Source organism: Aotus nancymaae, unplaced genomic scaffold, assembly GCF_030222135.1.
Source record: "Aotus nancymaae isolate 86718 unplaced genomic scaffold, 86718_ANA_hifiasm-v0.15.2.pri h1tg000036l, whole genome shotgun sequence".
NCBI lineage: Eukaryota > Metazoa > Chordata > Mammalia > Primates > Aotidae > Aotus > Aotus nancymaae.
This window is the reverse complement of record NW_026988450.1, coordinates 17,502,741-17,524,382: the sequence shown is the minus strand read 5'-3', so window position 1 is coordinate 17,524,382 and position 21,642 is coordinate 17,502,741. Positions and strand designations below refer to the sequence as shown.

At 39.4% G+C, this 21,642-nt stretch overlaps 1 protein-coding gene and 1 pseudogene across 3 annotated transcripts in view; both read left to right on the top strand.

Moving 5' to 3' along the window:
* PPP1R42 (protein phosphatase 1 regulatory subunit 42) overlaps nucleotides 1-21,642 on the top strand; it is a 64,335-nt gene that overhangs the window by 29,384 nt on the left and 13,309 nt on the right. The window contains exons 5-6 of one of the 3 annotated variants that reach the window (XM_064384118.1): nucleotides 7,504-7,621; nucleotides 14,342-14,473. In XM_064384118.1, coding sequence (XP_064240188.1) covers nucleotides 7,504-7,621; nucleotides 14,342-14,473 — 250 coding nt within the window. Of the gene's footprint in view, nucleotides 1-7,503; nucleotides 7,622-14,341; nucleotides 14,734-21,642 lie in introns of those variants that run through there. The other 2 variants (XM_021669509.2, XM_064384117.1) reach the window with 2 other exon arrangements.
* Nucleotides 10,109-12,730, top strand: LOC105724844 (U4/U6 small nuclear ribonucleoprotein Prp3-like; annotated as a pseudogene).

Here is a 21,642-nt window from a genome sequence, read left to right as displayed (position 1 = left end):
GGATGCAGTGAGCCATGATCGTACCACTGCACTCCAGCCTGGGTGACAGAGTAAGACCCTGTCTCAAAGAAGAAGAAGAAGAATACAGTCATTGAAAATTAATTAACAATGTTGTTTAATTCTGTTAACATAGTGGGAGAAGGGAAGTGTAGTATGGGTCAGAGGTAGTACTTACGAGAATCATCATCTTTCATAGTAGAAATTTAGTAGATAATTAAGATTTAAAAATAAAAAATAGTCATTGTTATTTAGAAACGTGGACACAAATGTGTGCAGAAATAGCTGAAGAAGCTGAAAGTGGTTTTGTTTAAAGCCCTAACATATTCTTTAAGTTTTGTTATAAACTCTATGATCTTATTTGATATTTTAACTGTGTTGATTATCTCGCTATAATTTTTTTTACATAATTTAAATGGAGAATGGTTGGTGAAGAAACTTGATTAATATAACCTTGTTATTGTGTATCACCATATCCCTCATTAGACTGAATGTCTTTGAGAGCAAGGAACTTTTATTTATTGACTTCAGGGTTACCCAGAGCCCAGCCCAGTGCTTGGCACATAGCAGGCACCTACTGTATGTGTATAGAACAAATGAAGAAGGGCACAAAAAGTATTCTGGAGAAGGAATGCAAACCATTCACTGAGTTCCAGCAGTTGGTATATACCAAAAGTTGCTTTTTCCTCCTATAGAGTGAAGATATCCAAGGAGTAAGAATAAAATCTTAAGTTGTTTACCTCCACCATGAAGACACAAACAATTAAAAATGTCTGGACACAGCTTCTTGGCATTCTGAATATAGACATTTCCCAGGATATATTTGAAATGCGCTTTTTGTGGTTCATTTTAAATAATCTTCTGAAGGCTTAGTCAAAGGACGCCTTGAAGCCTAGCATCAGAATATTAACTCATTTTTCTGTATGTATTCCTGGGGTCGGCATCTCTATATTCGGCTTTAATTTTTTCATTCTTTTTGTTCACTGACATTGTCGAAAAGCTACACTGACATCAAAGCCTATGCTATAGGGGAAAAATCTCTCATGCCATACATAAGGTCACTGACATCCATCCTAAGAATCGTCAGCAAACGACAGCTTTGTGCCATGGGGAAAAAGAAGTGGACATCATTAGAGAATCCTAACAAAACCACTATAATTACCTGAGGTTTTTAGCACCTAGAGCAGCTGCTTTTATATGAACATAAGTTCCTTAAGTGTAACTACAGAAAGCACAGGAAATAACTAGTGTAGTTCTTACATAGGAAATTATCATTTTAAAGTTCTTACTTTTGCAGATAATTTACCATTATCTCTAAAAGTAAAAATTCAAAATTTAAAATCAATATTCAGTTGGGTTTTTAGGATGAACCTTAGTCACACTTATTGTATTAAGTATTATAAATATTACAATAGATTACTCAGTACTATAAAACTCCTGTTAATCAATCCTGCAGATAGATTTTGTGAAGTATTATAAACTACAACATGTTAGTAATTTGTGTGTATTTACAAATTGTCTTCTTGTAGTCCTGTTCCATCAAACTGAATTTATATATCTTTTGGCATAGGAGACACATTTTTAAGTGACTGCTTTAAGAAAACATGGAAAAATAATAATTCCTTAGGATGGTTAAAGAATTTTAAATCTTTCAACCAAGATTCTGGTTCAAGCAGTGAGAAAGACAGATATTTAAAGGAACACATGTAGCAAAGAAAAGTGCTACCAAGGGACTGAGCTCTTGAGCTCTGTGGCAAGAAAAGAGAGAACTGGGTCACTGGGAAATATAGGTATTCTGAAACAATGCCATGCCCTAGCTTACTGAGGGTCCTAGAGCCACAAGGTAGTGGCTGCATTAGAGGCTGAGGCACAAGATATGAATCTGTGAGAAGCTGGATAGCCAAGCAACTTCTGTCCCTCCTGCTGCATGAGATTTCATTCCCTTTCCTTTCCTCACATCTTTAGACCCACAACTGCCAAGGACTTCTTACTACCAAGATCCTCTAACTCTGCCTTCATCTCTCCTATTCCTTAGTCCAAAGCTGGTCCAGGGCAGGGATTTCTAGATAGGAGCATATAGAAATGGAGAGAAAGGACAGAGGAGGAAATAGAAGAAAAGAGAAGATAGTCTTTCTTTTTGCTCTTTCCATGTCTGCAGCACTTCTAATTAGCAACTCCTTCAAAAATGGTTCCATCTTATTTCTCCCTGTAATTCCTGTCCTGCTTCTAGCTTAGGCCACCTGCCCCTCTCCCATTCATTCATTGATTGATTCATTCATTTATTCATTCATCTCTTCTTACACATTCATTGAAAACACTTACTATGTGGCAGTACTTGCTAGACAATGGAGGACACAAGAATGAGCAGAAAACAGATATGATCTCTGGCCTTGAGTAACTCTTGACATTCAGGGGAAGAGAAAATTAAGCACATAATCATCCCCAAACAAATCTAAAATTGAACAAGTACCACAAAATGAAATATGTGGCTCTGAGAGCCTATTATAAGAGAGGGATCTGCCCTAGTTAGAGAGGTCACTAGAGACTTCTCTAAGGTAGGGATAGCCAAGTTCTAAGAGAAAAGAAACACTTATCAGCAAAGAAAACAGCATGTGCCAAGGTCCTGGGGCAGGTGGGAGCATGGCCAATATGAGGGATAAGAAGCTGAGATAGTGAAGGTGGAAAATAGTGCAGAGGCCAGTGGTTAGATGGGCCACATAGGTCATGAAAGGGATTTTTGTCTTTATCCTAAGAACAATGAGGAGCCACTGGAGGTGTTTAAGCCAGATTTGAAGTAACTGAAGATTAGCAGTTTGAAAAGATCTGCATGGCTACAGTGTGAAGAATAGACTGGAAGAGGCCAGCCTAATTACAAAGTGAGAGATGATGGAAACTTTAATAGGGTAGGGATGGAAATGGAATGGACAGATTGGAGAGCTGTTTAGGAAGTAAAATGGATAAGACTTGGTTGTGAGTTGAATACAGGGAGCATAGGAGGAGAGGTCAAGAGTGATTCCTGGGCTTCTTGCTTTGCACAATGGGAAAAAGAGAAGTAAAGAGTCAGGTTTGAGAGATTATGAGTTTTGGTCATGTAGGGTTTGAAGTGCCTTTGAAATGTTCCAGAGAAAATGTCAAGTACATAATTGGACATCTGAGGCCAGAATTCAGAAGATAGATGAATGTGAATCTTCAGTGTATTGTTTAAGTGGTCACTGAAACTAACATTATCAACAAGACTGCCTACAGTGGGGATGGGATAGAGTACAAAGAAATGCTCAGTATGGCTTCCCACATAATTTGGTTCTTCCTCTTGTCAATACATGACCTTTCTTTCCTTAAGGTAACAGATGTTTGACTATTATCAATGTGACCATTCTTTTTCTATAAGGGGTCTAAGTATAAATAGAGAAGACAATGGGTTACAGGAGGCAAACATTTTTCTAGCTGTGATTTTACATTTTGCTGTGATCCAGGGCAGGGAAACAAACACTGTTTGGAAGGAATAAACATGGATTATAAAAAAGGAATCTAGTGAATTGGTCCCAAAGTGTCTGCCACCAGGGATATATGCTCCTGCTCCCCAGTGGGAGCTCATGCTCTCTGGAAACGTGCTGATGCATTATGGGGAGGACTGTCACTGCACAGATGTTCTTATAGTATTGCTTTTATGAGATGTGTTCTCAGTTCTCAGTGTGTGGCTGAGATTAGTGATTTGAAAAGATCCACATGGCTACAATGTGAAGAACAGACTGGAAGAGGCCAGGTTAGTTAGGAAGTGAGAGATGGTGGAAACTTTAATAGAGTTTTCCCCAATGTATGAAACAGCCTTTTCATATATGGGGGATTTCTGTAGTCAGAGGTTTGTAACTTGTGGGGTCAGAGATTGATGAAGGATCCACGGAGGCTGCAAGAATGTAGAATCACAAAGCCATGAAGGGAGTGGTGAGCAGGGTAAGATATTCCAAAGAATCAAGACTGAGAAAGTATATGATTGGCAATGTGTGGATCAGTGATAACGTTAGCAATGCCTTTTCGATGGCACCAGGTTGCAGGAGTACCCAGTGGTTGAAGAAGCAACCAGCTGTTCTCCACACTGTAGCCATGCAGTGGCCTAGGCCAACTCCAAGTAGGGACCTAGACCAGCAGGGGCAGCAGCAGAAATGAAGAATCTAGGCTTGCTTCTGTCTCAGACCTAACAAATCAGAACCTGCATTTAAATAAGATCACTCAGGATTCTTAAGCACATGGAAGTTTGAGAAGCACTAGTCTGGATCAGTCTTCAAGAAGTTTGGCAATGGTAGATAAGAGACAAAATCCAGATAAGAAGGAGATATTAGAAATGGAAATGGAAGAGAGAGAAGAGCCTAAGAAGAAAAGACTGGAATCAAAAGAACTAATTAACCTGGGGAAAGAAGTGTGACTCTTCCTTTGTTGAGGAAAATGGAAAAGAAGAATGGAAGAGGAAGTGTGAAACCAAAGGCAGATAACTGAGAAAACTTGGTGGTCCGGATGGCCAACTTCTCTCCAGTAAAATTGGTGGCAAGGTCAACCGTTGAAGAGAAGGAGAAAGAGAGGTTTTAGGCCAAACAACACTCCATTGTTTAGAAACTCCTTTAACTTACAGGGGTCTAGTTAAAATGACATTTATTTTTGGTTAACATGTCTTTGTATGTTTTTCCTGTTACCGCCTTTAAACAGATATGCATCAATGTATAAAAATTATTAAATACCTTAACAACAATTTACAATAAAACTTTTGCATTTGTACAGGTAGTTTGATGAGGCTAAGTTGAGCCATGAACTTCACTAGGGCCAGCATTATATAGCTTGCTGACATTATTAAGTCAAATAAATATCATGGCTGCAAAAATGTATAAAACTTGAAGAACAAAAAAAAGTTTAATCTTTACCTACAGTTTTTAAGTCTGTAAAGTTTGCTAAATCAATACAATGATCTGAAAAGTTCATCTCAAAGTCAGATATATTATGATTTACTTCATTGGTTTTCTGATGACCATTTATCATGAGGTGTAGAATCTTCAGTATGAATGAGGGAAATAAAAAACCTGAATCCTTGACTCTTACATAAACTAAATATCTGATTTATAAGACACAAATGAACAAACTTCTAAGGCCTGTCATGTTTTCTGTTTCTAATTTATTCAACCTCTGCTCAATATTGATCCTGACAAGCAGAGTAGCCCAAAGATAAATTTATTCATTCCACAGTTGAGTCAAGAACAAGCCAAAAATTATAGATTTTCCCAGGCAGATGATGACAGGCAGTCAAAGGGATGACAAATGGCTGTCTTTAGATTTATTAAGAATGGTTGGTCCAGACATTTCCGATAAAAATTGGAGTATGCTGGTCAAATACAGGTTCATCAGTGGTCATCATTAATGGTAGAGAGAACATTGCTGCTCTGCAGACGCCTATACAGGAGCTTAGGCATCAGCCCTGCAGGGGAAATAGAATTTGCTCCTCAGTATTTTGCAGCACTCCTCTAAGTGATAGCATGACATGATCATTTATCAAACAGAGACTGTCCAGAAAAGTGTCTGCTTCCTTTAGTAACTTATTGAAGAACAGGAAAGTGAAAGCTTTTTATTAAAGACAGGAAGGCAATGAACAACCAGAGCGTATCCAAAGGGTAATCGTATTTCAGCACAGGATTAGTTTAGTCTTAAATAAACATACACTGGAGGGAGTATGCCGAGGGTCATTTATCAAGTAAGGAACAATTAACAAAACTCTAAGCACTCTTTTTATCTATATCAATTTAAAGTTCTCTAATTGTCCTTATTAACTTTTAGATGCTGGGCATCGCATTCGACACTGTAAAAAAATGTGATACACAATCCCTTCCTTACAGATTTTTAGAGTAAGAGAAATACAATGTAACTCTCACATAAAATAAGATAGCTATGGCTGTATTAAACACTGACAAACAAATGGTGTTGGAGAAGGCATATTCCAAAGTCCAGAACTGAAGGCTGAAGTTACAATTTATAAAGATAACTTTCTTATAAAAAGTAAACTACTTATTTGTCAATAGGTCAAGAAGCTTCTTCTTCCTTACTTAAAATGTTTTCGCTCTCTGTTGACAAAAATTAAGCGAAAGGGAATTAGTTAAGAGAGAGCAGGGCAGGCAAACAGGCAGAGAACTGACACATTTATTACTTGCTTTGTTCCAGGCACTTTATATGCCATGGTAACTAATCTTAATTAACCTCGTGTTATAGATGAAGACATACATTTACCTAAGGTCACACAGTCAGCAGCAGTGCCAGGAAGTTTAGGATTGCCGTATATTTAAAAAAATAATGTCTTATATTTTCACATAAATTATTTATTTGAATCCCTGAAAGTCTAGCACAGACTGAATTCAGGGTATATATCCAAGGAAGTGAAATTACTATTTTAAAAGCCTCATCTGCACTCCCATGTTCTTTGCAGCAATATTCACAATAGCCAAGACATGGAAACAACCTAAATGCACTACTTTTGTTGAGTAATTCATTACAGATTAAATGTATCTGATTTTAAAAATAAAGAACAGAACTTTGAGCACATATAAGAAATACTCAAAGTGTACTTCATTTTCATTAAATAGTAGTTAAAATATATTTTTTAGAAACGAGGGAAGGGGAGAAAGCAAAAAATGACAGACAAGGTACTGGGAAAAGAGTGACATTGGATGGGAAAAGAAACCCAAATAGGAACAAGAGGCTGTGAAAAGAGCAAACTGAGACAGTTCATTAAGTGCCGTTAATCTGTTTTCCTCACATTTATTTGGGTTATAGACCCTGGAATAACTTTATTATTCCTTGAAATATCAATGAGCTGTTTTTCTTCTTGTAAGCTATAAAAACATGCAAATATTTATGATGTAATGTAAAACAAAATTGTACTCACAGTACAGTTATGACAATTAAAAATATGTGCCCTCCCAAAAGTCCCTATGCTCAAAATTAGAAGGATATATAGCAACATATTAAAAGTGATCTTTGCATAGTATGCATACAAACGATTTTTCCCCCTTCTATTTTCCCCTTTGGTAGGTGTTTGTTTTTTGTTTTTTAACAGATTCAATTTGTAAAATAAAAAGCAACAATACACATTGCTTACAATCGCAAGGGACTGCTTACTCACTACCCCTTAATTGCCTAATTTGTAAATTTCTATGCGATACACTAAGAATAGGGCATCTTCTGCAGGAAAAAGCTTTTTCTGAGCTGCAGTGGGGACCATTTAAGGGGGTATGACAGGGAACAGTTGTGTGGCCCTCAATTTAGGACCTCAGTTTTTGCCTCATCTTTAGTGTCTTCTATTATCAGTATACATTGTTTTATTCAAAATTTAGTTATTATGCACCTTCTAAGTACGTGGCTCTGAGCTAGAACTCCATGAAAGCAGTAATTACCTTTTAAAACAGTAACTGACATGCTAGAAGTATTGGCAATTATGAAATGCTTGTGCTTTGCTTTTTCCTTCTCTAATTATAGGATTTGGAGTTTTTATTGAACAAGTTGTTGAAGCTGTGGAAAATTGATCTAAATGGAAATCCTGTTTGTCTCAAACCAAAATACAGGGACAGGCTGATATTGGTTTCCAAATCACTGGGTATGTATTTATATTAATATAATTTTTAAGAGAATGACACCTAGTTAACTTTTTAGTTATTTTACCGGCAAGCTTTCAAAAATATAAATATGACATCTGGATCTGTGAAAATTGTCAATTTTAAATTCAATATTTTGAATAAGAACAAAAGCTAAAATTGAGAAATAAAGCATGAAAAACATCTGCTGTTCAGAAATAATGAATTAAAAGCACCTGATACTTATTCCTTAAAGAGAATATTTTATTGCCAATAAAAACGGTTAGCCATAAATGTGTAGAACTTGCTGACCCTTTGCCAAACTTTTGTTGGCATAAATCCTTTGATGATCTCAAGAGACTCCTTAGCTCTTGGTTCTGTAGATAAAATTGATCCAGGTTTTCATTGCTTGACATCTGCCAAATGTTACCATAAGAACATACAGGAATCCCTTTCATTTGATAGGGGAGAGGGCTGGGGAGACACTTTATGAGATCCTTACAAATAAGAACATTCCTGAATATGCACTATACTTGGGGAAATGGACAAAAGCACTTTATTAATAGCAACCAAGTGACATTGCATCAGAGAGATGGGCAGTGACCTCTCTTGAAGGCACTGGTTTGCTGTGTCCCTGCAATAAGTAATATGGGAGTCATTTTATGTTTTTTAGGTTATCCAGTCCTCACCAAATAGAGTGAAAACCCACATATTTGGCTTACTTAGCATGAGTGGAAGCAAATTTTGTATTGAGAGCAACTTACTAAAATTAAATAAATCTCATAGGTCTATGATCTTGCATCCATTACCTGGCTTCCAATTTTGAACCATTTTCACACCTATTAACCTCAAATAAGATCATTTGCGGCCAGGCAAGGTGTCTCATGCCTGTAATCCCAGAACTCTGGGAGGCGGAGGTGGGTGAATTGCCTGAGCTCAGGAGTTCAAGACCAGTCTGGGCAACACGGTGAAACCCTATCTCTACTAAAATACAAAAGAATGGCCGGACATGAGGGCGTGCGCCTATAATCCCAGCTACTCAGGAGGCTGAGACAGGAGAATCGCTTGAACTCGGGAGGCGGAGGCTGCAGTGAGCCAAGATCACGCCATCGCACTCCAGACCCGGGTGACAAAAAATCATTTGCTAAAAATCAGATGGAATCAGGTTAACTGAGGCACAGTTTCCTAGTCATTCCTCAGCTCTGTTTGGGACATTAACATGAGGAAGAAGAGATTACAGTAAAAGACTTGGGCCTGGCGCGGTGGCTCACGCATGTCATCCCAGCACTTTGGGAGGCCAAGGCGGGCAGATCACGAGGTCAAGAGATCGAGACCATCCTGGCCAACATGGTGAAACCCCGTCTCTACTAAAAATACAAAAATTAGCCGGGTGTGGTGGCGCGTGCCTGTAATCACAGCTACACAGGAGACTCAGGCGGAAGAATTGCCTGAACCCAGGAGGCGGAGGTTACAGTGAGCCGAGATTGCACCACTGCACTCCAGCCTGGCGACAGAGCAAGACTCCATCTCAAAATAAAAAAATAAATAAATAAATAAATAAATAATAAAAGACTTGGAATTTCCATTCCTTATCTTTATAACATATTTTTAAAATTTGTATTTATTACATATATCCCATCCAAAAATATACTAACAAGCTATATAATTATTAATAAAATAGATCTGGAAAGACATCAATAAATATAAGTGGCTGGAAAAACTGAGCATCAAAGAATGACCTTTAGAGTAGAGACGGGGTTTCACCATGTCGGCCAGGCTGGTCTTGAACTCCTGACCTCAAGTGATTCACCCGCCTCGGCCTCCCAAAGTGTACCGCGCCCGGCCTGACACTTTTGTTAAATAAGGGAGAAAAGGTTAAAGAGGGGTGGCTAATTCTAGTGACCATGATTGTGCAAGGATTTACTTTCTATCAGAAAGGCTGTGTTTGAGCACAAACGAAAAAGCTTCACTCTTCGTTCTAGCAAAAGTTTACTTTTGCGCAGTTATTCTCCATATGAGGAAAACTACAAGTAGCCCAATTTCCGCTTCAGGAAGTTGAAGACATTAACTTGACAGAAATCTAGTTAATAGGTTTTGCCCGGGAAACAGAAAGCAAGCAAGCAAGCAAGGGAAACTTCGGTTCTGCGACGCATGTGCTCTGCCTCGAAGTGGCAAATACGGCTGCAGGAATTGGCTGTCTGGCCCTCCCTGCTCAAGTATTGGGAGACAGTGGTGCGGCAGCAGTCATGGCAGTGCGGCAGCAGCCATGGCTGTAGCGACGGCAGGTTGTAGGGCAGTTAGAAGGTTTCAGGTTCTGGTTTAACGTTCGGCCTCCATCTCCGAGGCTGAAGTTTGTGTGAGGTGTAGTATTGAGTCCCATTTGAGCTATTCTCTTTTTCCTGAAAAACGACACTAAGAAGGAGCTGGATGAGCTGAAACCATGGATATAGAAGGCAGTAAAGAAGGCACTGGGTTTCTCAGAGCCTGCAGTGGTCACAGCAGCACTGAACTGTGTGGGGTAGAGCATGTACAAGAAGATGGCAGCCGATAATCTGAAACCTTTTCTTGATTATTCTACTCTCCGATTTGTGGACAAACTGAGGCCGTGGAGAAAGGTGGAAGCTCTAGGCATTCCAAGTGTAGCAGTGACAGGAGCAGAAAACGAGAGCTAAAGGAAGTGTTTGATGATGACTCTTGAGATCAGGAGTAAAGAAGCGACAAATACCCCATTTTGAGGAGGTGGAAGAAGAGTCAGAGGTGATCCCTGGGCCTCCATCAGAGAGCCCTGGCATGCTGACTAAGCTCCAGACCAATCAGATGATGGAGACAGCAACACACATCAAGGAGAGGAAAAAACAGCTGAGTTTCATTAGCCCCTGTACATCTCAGCCAAAGACTCCTTCTTCCTCCCAACTAGAGTGACTTCCAATTGGCAACATTATTCAGCCCTCCTAGACTGCCACTTTCATGAATGATGCCATTGAGAAGGCAAGGAAAGAAGCCGAACTACAAGCTCATATCCAAGCCCGGCTGGCACTGAAGCCAGGACTCATCAGTAATGCCAACATGGTGGGTCTGGCTAATCTCCATGCCATAAGCATTGCTCCCCTGAAGATGGAGTTAAAAGACCAAATTAAACCTACACCACTGATCCTAGATGAGCAAGGCACACTGTAGATGCAATAGGCAATGAGACTGAGCTGACACACCGCATCCCTACTCTGAAGGCCAATATTCATGCTGTGAAGAGGGAACCATTGAAGCAACAGCTAAAATAAAAGCCATCAGAAGACATGGAGTCCAATACCTTTTTTGACCCCTGAGTCTCCCTTGCCTCTTCTCAGAGCCAGAGATGCACTTTTAAATTCTATGACAAGGGCAAATTTGTGAAGATTGCTCAGCGATTAAGGACAAAGGCTCAACTGGAGAAGCTACAGGAGAGATTTCACAAGTAGCTCAAAAAACAGGCATCCATACTTCAACTAGGCTTACCCTCATTGCTCCTAGGAAGGAGCTAAAGGAAGGAGATATCCCTGAAATTGAGTGGTGGGACTCTTACATAATCCCCAGTGGCTTTGACCTTACAGAGGAAAATCCCAAGAGACAAGATTATTTTGGAATCACAAATCTTGTTGAACATCCAGCCCAGCTCAATCCTCCAGTCAACAATGACACACCAGTTACTCTGGGAGTGTATCTTACCAAGAAGGAACAGAAAAAAATTCAGAGACAAACAAGGAGGGAAGCACAGAAGAAACTACCAGAAAAAGTCACGCTGGGCCTGATGCCTCCTCCAGAACCCAAAGGGAGAATTTCTAATTTGATGGAAGTATTAGGAACAGAAGCTGTTCAAGACCCCACGAAGGTAGAAGCCCATGTCAGAACTCAGATGGCAAAAAGACAGACAATGCATGAAGAGGCCAACACTACCTGAAAACTCACAGCAGAACAGAGAAAGGTCAAGAAAATTAAAAAGTTTAAGACATTTCACAGGGGGTACACACATCTGTATATAGAGTTAGAAATTTGAGCAACCCAGCCAAGAAGTTCAAGATTGAGGCTGATGCTGGGCAGTTGTACCTTGACAGGAGTGGTAGTACTGCACAAGGATGTAACATGGTAGTAGTGAAAGGGGGCCCCAAGGTCCAGAAGAAATTTAAGCATCTTATGCTGCATCGGATAAAGTGGGATGAACACACATCTAACATAAAAGGAGATGATGAGGAGGAATCTGATGAGGAAACTGTGAAGAAAACCAACAAATATGTAGTAGTCTGGGAGGGTACAGCCAAAGACTGGAGCTTTGGAGAGATGAAGTTTAAACAGTGTCCTACAGAGAACATGACTCGTGAGCATTTCAAAAAGCATGAAGCTGAACACTACTGGGAACTTGCACTGAGTGAATCTGTGTTAGAGTCCACTGATTGATAGAGACTACTTCGAGCCCTTGCCTCTCCCCACTTGCCTTTGTCTTGTCAGTCCTCTCACTTATTGTGTTTCCCAATCCATTCCCACTTGTTTGTGTGATCTCAGAACTGTGCCAAGCAGACACTGGGACAAAGGGAGAATATCTTCCTCCTTTCTCCATTCAGCCTGGTGTTGCCCTTTATTCCCCTTGTGTGCATATGATTAAAGACTTATTTTTTAAAATAAATCAATTATTTAAAAAAGAATGGCCTTTAATGTAAAGTTATAAGTATTAAGGCATGTGACAATTTCTTATGGTTTGGAGAGTGCTATCTTGTTCAGTGAAAAAAAGTACATGAAATAAGATATGGAGACAATTTTACTTCTAGATTCTATGGTTCTAGTTTATATTTTCTGCTTCAACATTTTATTTTGTACTTTATGTATAACACAGTATTATGGCTCATGTTTAAGTGGTAGTGTTAACATTTTCAGTAGTATGACCAATATTTTATCAGAATATTGTCATTATCCCTGAAAGAATGTATGTTCTAGGCTGGGCACGGTGGCTCACGCCTGTAATCCCAGCACTTTGGGAAGCCAAGGCGGGCGAGTCATTTGAGGTCAGGAGTTCAAACCAGCCTGACCAACATGGAGAAACTCCATCTCTACTAAAAGTACAAAAAATTAGCTGGGCTTCGTGGCACATGCCTGTAATCCCAGCTACTCAGGAGGCTGAGGCAGGAGAATAGCTTGAACCCGGGAGGCGGAGGTTGTGGTGAGCCAAGATCATGCCATTGCACTCCAGCCTGGGCAACAAAAGCAAAACTCCATTTCAAAAAAAAGAATGTGTGATCTAATAAATTTTATTACATTCTTTCCGTATTCTGGGATCTAGTAGAAGACATTACATGGATAATGAGAGAAAATATCTAATTTTCAAAACTACTATACAAAATTTTTATTAGAAAAAAAATCTATCAGAGTCCTACGGAAAAAAAGAAAAAAAATTAAGAAAAAAATCATCCTTCTATTAAATGAAGGCTATCTGTGTTCATGTAATTAAAGAAACAATATAGGCAATATAAAATATCCTATAATAAGGGAATTGTTCAATATTTTATAGGATATTCATAAACAATAGAGGAACAGCCATTGAAAACTGTGTTTAAGGAAAGATATGGTAAAATGTTCACAACATAATATTTAAAAACAGGATGCAAAACTAATATAAATAGAGGATTCCAACTTTATATACATATATAGAAAATTAAAACATGGTAAGAAATATACAAAAATGTTATCAGTGATTCTTTCTCATTGGGGAATAATACTTTTTTATTTTTTGTGTGTTTTCCAAATGTCTTACAACATACAAAAATTATTTGTATAATTTATGAAGCTCAATTTCTATTACACCTCTGTAATCCCAGCACTTTTGGAAGCCAAAGTGAGAGGATTGCCTGAGGCCAAGAATACAGGAGCAGCCTGAGCAACATAGTGAGATCCCATCTCTACAAAAACAATGTTTTTAATTATCCAGGCATGGTGGCAAATGGCTATAGTTCTAGCTACTCAGGTGGTTAAGGCAGGAGGATCACTTAAGCTGAGGAGTTTTGAGGTTGCAGTGAGCTAAGATCATGCCGCTGCACTCCAGCCTGGGTGACAGAGTGAGATCCTGTCTCAAAAATAAATAAATAAACAAACAAACAAACATAATAAGGGGTATGGCCAAACATGGTGGCTCATGCCTGAAATTCTAGCACTTTGGGAGGCTAAGGCAGGCGGATTGCTTGAGCTCAGGAGTTCCTGGCCAGTCTGGGCAACATGGCAAGACCTTGTCTCCACTAAAAATACAAAGAAATAGCTGGGGATGGTTATGCACACCCGTGGTCCCAGTTACTCGGGAGACTGAGGTGTAAGGATCACTTGAGCCCCAGGGGACAGAGGTTACTGTAAGACAAGATCACTCCACGCACTCCAGCCTAGATGACAGAGCAAGACCTTATCTCAAACAAACAAACAAACAAACAAACAAAAAACGAGAAGAAGAAGGGGTATCGATGATAATTACAGAGGCTTCTAATGTTTTATTTAATTATATTTCCATTGTTTATAACAAGCACATATTCTTTTTGGAATCAGAAAAAAAATGTAAAAATAAATAAAACCTTAACAAAAGTACATACGTTGTGTTATTAAGGTATTTTGAAAACAAATTTATTTCAGTCTCTGATGTAACTTAAGTTTCTGTGCTCTGAACCAGAAGTGCGTATTTTGACTTATGCTTATATGTATATACTGTATTTTTAAAACAAATGTATATTTTTCTCCAGAATTTCTTGATGGAAAAGAAATTAAAAATATAGAAAGACAATTCCTAATGAATTGGAAAGCATCCAAAGATGCCAAGAAAATCAGCCATAAAAGGAGCAGTAAAAATGAGGATGCAAGCAACTTGTTCATAAGTAACACTCTGTCACTCATTAGCTGACCACTCTTATAGCAAAGGGAATATTCTAAACAACAAAAAAATGCCAACAAATAAAATGGTTTTTGTTTAGTATTTTTGTTTGTTTGTTTTATGGGGTTTTTAAAAACTGATTTACTTAGTTGTACATAAAGATAAGTACAATTTGTCTTGTATTGGAAATTTTACCTATAATGTTTCTATATGAAAATGGTAGCACTCTGAACAAAAGCTGTGTGTGATTTTGTGTAAACATAGAGCCATGAGGGTGGGGAAAGATGTATAATTTTATGTCTGGCAAAGTGCATCATATCAGCTATGTAAATTGTGAAACCTAAGCCACTAGTATATTTGTTTATTAACAGTGCAAAAAGGCTGGATGTGGTGGCTCACGCCTGTAATCCCAGCACTTTGGGAGGCTGAGGCGGGTGGAACACCTGAGGTCAGGAGTTCAGAACCATCCTGGCCAACATGATGAAACCTTATCTCTACTAAAAAAACAAAAAATTAGCCAGGCACGGTGGCAGGCACGGTGGCGGGCACCTGTAATCCCAGCTACTCGGGAAGCTGAGGCAGGAGAATCTCTTGAACACAAGAGGCGAAGGTTGCAGTGAGCCAAGATTGTGCCATCGCACTCCAGCCTAGGCAACAAGAGCAAAACTCCATCTCAAAAAAAAAAAATAGTGCAAAAATCACATTTTTCATCAGGATAGAAAATAACAATGTATTGGCCAGGCACAGTGGCTCATGCCTGTAGTCCCAGCACTTTGGGAGGCCAAGGCAAGAGGATCATGAGGTCAAGAGATGGAGACCATCCTGGCCAACATGGTGAAACCCCGTCTCTACTAAAAACACAAAAATTAGCTGGGCGTGGCAGCAGGTGCCTGTAGTCCCAGCTACCTGGGAGACTGAGGCAAGAGAATCACTTGAACCCAGGAAGTGGAAGATGCAGTGAGCCAAGATCATGCCATTGCACTCCAGCCTGGTGACAGAGCGAGACTCCATCTCAAAAAAACAAAACAAAAATGAAAAAATGCATCACAACCACATCTGCAGACTGTACCCCTTCTTATGCACATACCCCAACACCTGAATGTTTTGATTATATACCTAAAGTTGTGTTACAAAAGACATACCAACCTCCTTTGCCTAACTAATGTAACAAAATGTAACTAAGAGTAAGGTGTAAGTTATCTTTATTTTGGAACATCCAAGAACTGACTAGTCTGGCTGGGCACAGTGGCTCACACCTTTAATCCCAGCACTTCGAGAGGCTGAGGCTGGTGGACCACCTAAGGTCAGGAGCTCCAGGCCATCCTGGCCGACATGGTGAAACTCCATCTCTACAAAATATAAAAATTAGCCAGGCATGATGGCAGGTGCCTGTAATTCCAGCTACTTGAGAAGCTGAGACAGGAGAATTGCTTGAACCCAGGAGGTGGAGGTTGCAGTGAACCAAGATTCTGCCATTACACTCCAGCCTGGGAGACAGAGCAAGACTCTGTCTCAAAAAAGAAAGAAAAGAAAAGAACTGACTAGTCACAGATTTTTTAGCCTATGACGTTGGAATGATCCCCTTCCTCTTTTCCATGATAGAGTTCAAATGCTAATGTTCTTGTTCTACAACTGATTAAGGGAGCAGATAAGGACATAGTGAAGGGGCTAGGCCAGGGGAATAGGAAAAGGGAAATGGGGATGCTGTAGTGAGGCTTTATGCACAGATAGCATATCGTAGGAGCTCTGTCATTCTAGGACAAGGTGTTTGACATGAGGAGGAACATGGGTGGAGAGGCATGGAGCTCTAGTGATTTTGCCATATCATGTTCACTGAATACTATGGACCAAGCATGGTGGTTCACACCTGTAGTTCCAGCACTTTGGGAGGCTGAGGTGGGAGGATAGTTTGAGCCAAGGAGTTCAAGATCAGCTTGGGCAACACAGTGAGACCTCATCTATACAAAAACTATTTTAAAATTAGCCAGGCATGGTGGCATGTGCTTGTTGTCCCAGCCACTTGGGAGACTGAGGCAGGAGGATCACTGGAGCCCAGGAGATCAAGGCTGTAGTGAGCCATGATTATGCCACTTCACTCCAGCCTGGGCAACAGAGCAAGACCTCATCTGAAAAAAATAAAGAATATAAACTATGGAAAATTATTAGGTAGAATGGGACTTTCTTAGTTGACAATATACTCATGAGTATATTGCAATATACTGTGTTGCAATGTGAATTTCTCAAGATCTGAAACTTCTAAAATAGTCAGAAAGCATTTTTCCTCTATTCATTGCTGGCTGGCTGTGAAGGGCAGAACTAGACCTAGGGTAAGGATTCTAGTATTTTACATATTTTCAGTATTACACAAAAGATGTCACCTTTTTAATATTTAATACTAGCCCTCACCCCAGAATTGGGCCAATTCTAAAAATAAGGTAGTTTCTTTCATATTAACAGATTTTGAAAATTCTTCCTAATTTAGGAGCAACTATATTAATTGTTAACATCAATGAAATTTTACAAAATAACACTATGTCTTTAAATTTAGAACTTTAAAAAAAATTGTAATCTACTAACCAAAGCAATCTATACAATGCAATCCCTATAAAAATTACATTCTTCACAGAAATAGAAAAAAAAAATACTAAAATGTGTATGGAACCACAAAGAACCCCAATAACCAAAGTAATCCTGAACAAAACCAACAAAGCCAGAGGCACCACACTACTAGACTTCAAGATATATTACAAAGCTATAACCAAAATACTATGGTATTGGTATAAAAACAGAAACACAGACCAGTAGAACAGAATAGAGAACCCACTTATCTATAGCCAACTAATTTTTGGCAAAGGTGCCAAGGACATACATTGGATCACAGCTCACTACAGCCTCAATCTCCCAGGTTCAAATGATCCTCATGCCTCAGCCTCCCAAGTAGCAGAGATGATGGGTGTATGCCACCATGCCCAGTTAATTTTAAAATATTATTTGTAGAGATGAGGTCTCACTGTGTTGCCCAAACTAATCTTGAACTCCTAGGCTCAAGCTATCCTCCTCTTCAATAAATGGTGATTGGAAAACTGGATATCCATATGCAGAGGAATGAAACTAGATTCCCAGCTCTCACTCTATGCAAAAATCAACTCAATATGAATCAAAGACCTAAATGTAAGACGTGAAACTATAAAACTACTAGAAGAAAACATAGAGGAAATGCTTCAGGACATTGATCTGGGAAAAGATTTTATAATATGACCTCAAAAGCACAAGCAATGAGAACAAAAATAAACAAATGGGATTATATCAAACTAAAAAGCTTCTGCCCTGCAAAGGAAACAAGAGTGAAAATACAACATAAGAATGGGAAAAAAAATCTGTAAAGTATTCATCTGATAGGATTATTACTCAGAATATATAAGGAACTGAAACATCTCAACAGCAAAAAAAAACCAACAATCCAGTTTTTAAATGGGCAAAGGATCTGAACAGACATTTCTCAAAAGAAGACATACAAATGGACAACAAATATAAGAAAAATATGCCCAATATCACTAATCATCAGGGATGCAAATCAAAACCACAGTGAGGTGTTGTCTCATCCCAGTTAAGATGGCTATTAACAAAAAGACAAAAAAATAACAACAGCTGGCCTGTTAATGGTGGCTCATACCTGTAATCCCAGCACTTTGGGAGGCTAAGGTGGGTCAGGAGTTCAAGAACAGCCTGGCCAACACAGTGAAACCCTGTTTCTACTAAAAACACAAAAATTAGCAAGGTGTGGTGGCGCATGCCTGCAATCCCAGCTACTTGGGAGGCTGAGGCACAAGAATTGCTTGAACCCAGGAGGTAGAGGTTGGCAATGAGCTGAGATTGCACCACTGCACTCTGGCCTGGGTGACAGAGTGAGACGTAGTCTCAAAAGCAAACAAACAAACAACAAAATAACAAATGCTGATGATATTGTTTGGCTGTGTCCCATCCAAATCTCATCTTGAACTTTAGCTCCCATAATTCCCGTGTGTTGTGGGAGGGACTGGTGGGAGATAATTGAATTATGGGGGCTGTTTCCCCCATACTGTTCTTGAGATCTGATGATTTTATAAGGGCTTTCCCCTTTTGCTTGGCTCTCATCCTCTCTTGTCTGCCACTATGTAAGATGTGCCTTTCACCTTCTGCCATGATTGTGAGTCCTCCCTAGCCACATGGAACTGTGAGTCCATTAAATCTCCTTTTCTTTATAAATTACCCAGTCTCAGTTATGTCTTTATCAGCAGCATGAAAATGGACTAATACAGCTGGTGAGGACACAGAGAAAAGGGAGTTCTCTTATACAGTATTGGTGGGAATATAAAGTTGTACAATCACTATGGAGAACGGTATGGAGGTTCCTCAAAAAACTACAAATAGGGGACTGGACGTGGTGGCTTACATCTGTAATCCTGGTGCTTTTGGAGGCCAAGGCAGGAGTATCAGTTGAGACTAGGAGATCAAGACAAGCCTGGGCAACAAAGCAAGACACCATCTCTTTTTAAAATTAGCTCAGTGTGGTAGTACACACTTGTAGTCCCAGCTACTCAGGAGGCTGAGGCAGGAGGATTGCTAGAGCCCAAGAGTTGAGGCTGCAGTGAGCTATGATCAAGTCACTGCACTCGTTATCTGGACAACAGAGCAAGACCTTGTCTCTTGAAAAAAAAAAAAAAAAAAAAAAGCAAAACAAAAAACCTACAAATAGAACTACCAGATATTCCTCGAATTTAAAAATAAAATTCCAAAAGAAAAAAGAAAAAAAAACTCATGAGACTACCATGAAATAAAAATTTTAAAAAAAAGAAAAAGAAAAAGAAAATTCCAGGCTGGGTTCAGTGGCTCACGCCTGTAATCCCAGCACTTTGGGAGGTCAAGACGGGCAGATCGCAAGGTCAGGAGTTTGAGACCAGCCTGGCCAACATGGTGAAACCCATCTGTACTAAAAATACAAAAATTAGCCAGGCATGGTGGTGGGTGCCTGGGGTCCCAGCTACTCAGGAGGCTGAGGCAGGAAAATTGCTTGAACCCAGGAGGTGGAGGTTGCAGTGAGCCAAGATTGCACCACTGCACTCCATCCTGGGTGAGGAGAGAGCAAGACTCTATCACTAAATAAATAAATACATAAATAAATAAATAAAAATAAATCTTCTTGAATTTAAGAAAAAGAAGAAGAACTACCATATAATCTATGAGTCCCACTACTGGCCATCTATTTAAAGGAAAAGAAATCAGGATATCAAGGAGACATCCATACCCTCATGTTTGTTGCAGGAGTATTCACAACAGCCATACAGAATCACCCTAAGTGTCAAACAACAGATGAATGGATTAAAAAAAAATGTGGTATATATATATACAATGGAATACTATTCAACTATCAATAAGAATGAAATCCTGTTATTCACAACAACATGGATGGAAATGGAGGACATTACGTTAAGTGAAATAAGCCAGGAACAGAAAAAGTGAAACGGTGCATGTTCTCACTCATTTGTGGAAGCTAAAAAAAAAAAGGCCAGGTGCAGTGGGTCACACCTGTAATCCCAGCACTTTGGGAGGCCGAGGCAGGTGGATCACAAGGTCAAGAGATAGAGACCATCCTGGCCAACATGGTGAAACCCTGTCTCTACCAAAAATACAAAAATTAGCTGGGCATGGGGGTGTGCACCTGGAGTCCCAGCTACTTGGGAAGCTGACTCAGGAGAATCGCTTGAACCCTGGAGGCAGAGGTTGCAGTGAGCCAAGATCGCACTACTGCACTCCACCCTGGTGACAGAGTGTGAGACTCCATCTCAAAAAAAAAAAAAAAAAAAAAAAAAGTTGATCTCATAGAAGTAAAAAGCAGAAAGAGGATAATACAGGCTGGGAAGGGCAGAGGGGAATAAGGCAAGGGAAAAGAGAGATTTGGCAAAGGTTACAAAATTACAACCAGATAGGAGGAATACATTTTAGTGTTCTACAGCAGCTGTCCCCAACCTCTGTAGCACCAGCAACTGGTTTTGTGGAAGACAATTTTTCCATGGACCAGAGGTATGGTGTAAGAAGGCGGATTGTTCTGGAATGATATAAGTTCATTACATTTATTGTGCACTTTATTTCCATTAATATTACATTGTAATATATAATGAAATAGTTATACAACTCACCATAATGTAGAGTCAGTGCCCTGAGCTTTTTTTCCTGCAACTAGGTGATCCTATCTGGGAGTAATGGGAGATAGTGACAGATCATCAGGCATTAGATTCTCATAAGGAGCTCACAACCTAGATCCCTAACATGTGCAGTTCACAATAGGGTTTGTGTTCCTATAAGAATCTAATGCTGCAGCAGATCTGATAGGAGGCAAAGCTTAGGTGGTAAATCAAGTGATGGAGAGCAGCTGCAAATATAGATGAAGCTACACTTGCTCACCTGCCACTCACCTTCTGCTGTGTGACCCAGTGCCTAATAGGCCACAGACCAGAACCATGGGGGTTGGGGACCCCTGTTCTATAGCACTATAGGATGACCATAGTTAACAATCATATATAGTTTCAAACAGCTAGAAGCAGAATATTGAATGTTTCCAACACAAAGAAATGATAAATGTTTAAGATGATGGATATGCTAATTACCCTGATTTGATCACTATACATTATATGTATTGCAACATCATTATGTACCCTATAAATATGTACAATTATGTCTCAACTAAATTTTTTTAAATGAGCAATTTAATTTTCTCAAAACTTATTATTAATAAGTCCTTATTAATCTCTTTATAATCTAGTGTTAAGCCCTAACTAACACTAACATAAACAACAATCTTTTTTTTTTTTTTGGAGATAAGAGTCTCTGTCACCCAGGCTGGAGTGCAGTGGCACAATCTCGGTTCATTGCGACCTCTGCCTCCCAGGTTCAAGAGATTCTCCTGCCTCAGCCTCCCAAGTAACTGGGATTACAGGTGTGTACCACTACATCTGACTAATTTTTGTATTTTTAGTGGAGATGGGATTTTACTATGTTGGCCAAGCTGGTCTTGAACTCCAGAACTCAAGTGACCAACCTGCCTCAGCCTCCCAAAGTTCTGGGATTACAGGTGTGAGCCACTGCACCCAGCCCAAAAACAATCTTTAAAGTCATATAGATAAATTAACAACAAAC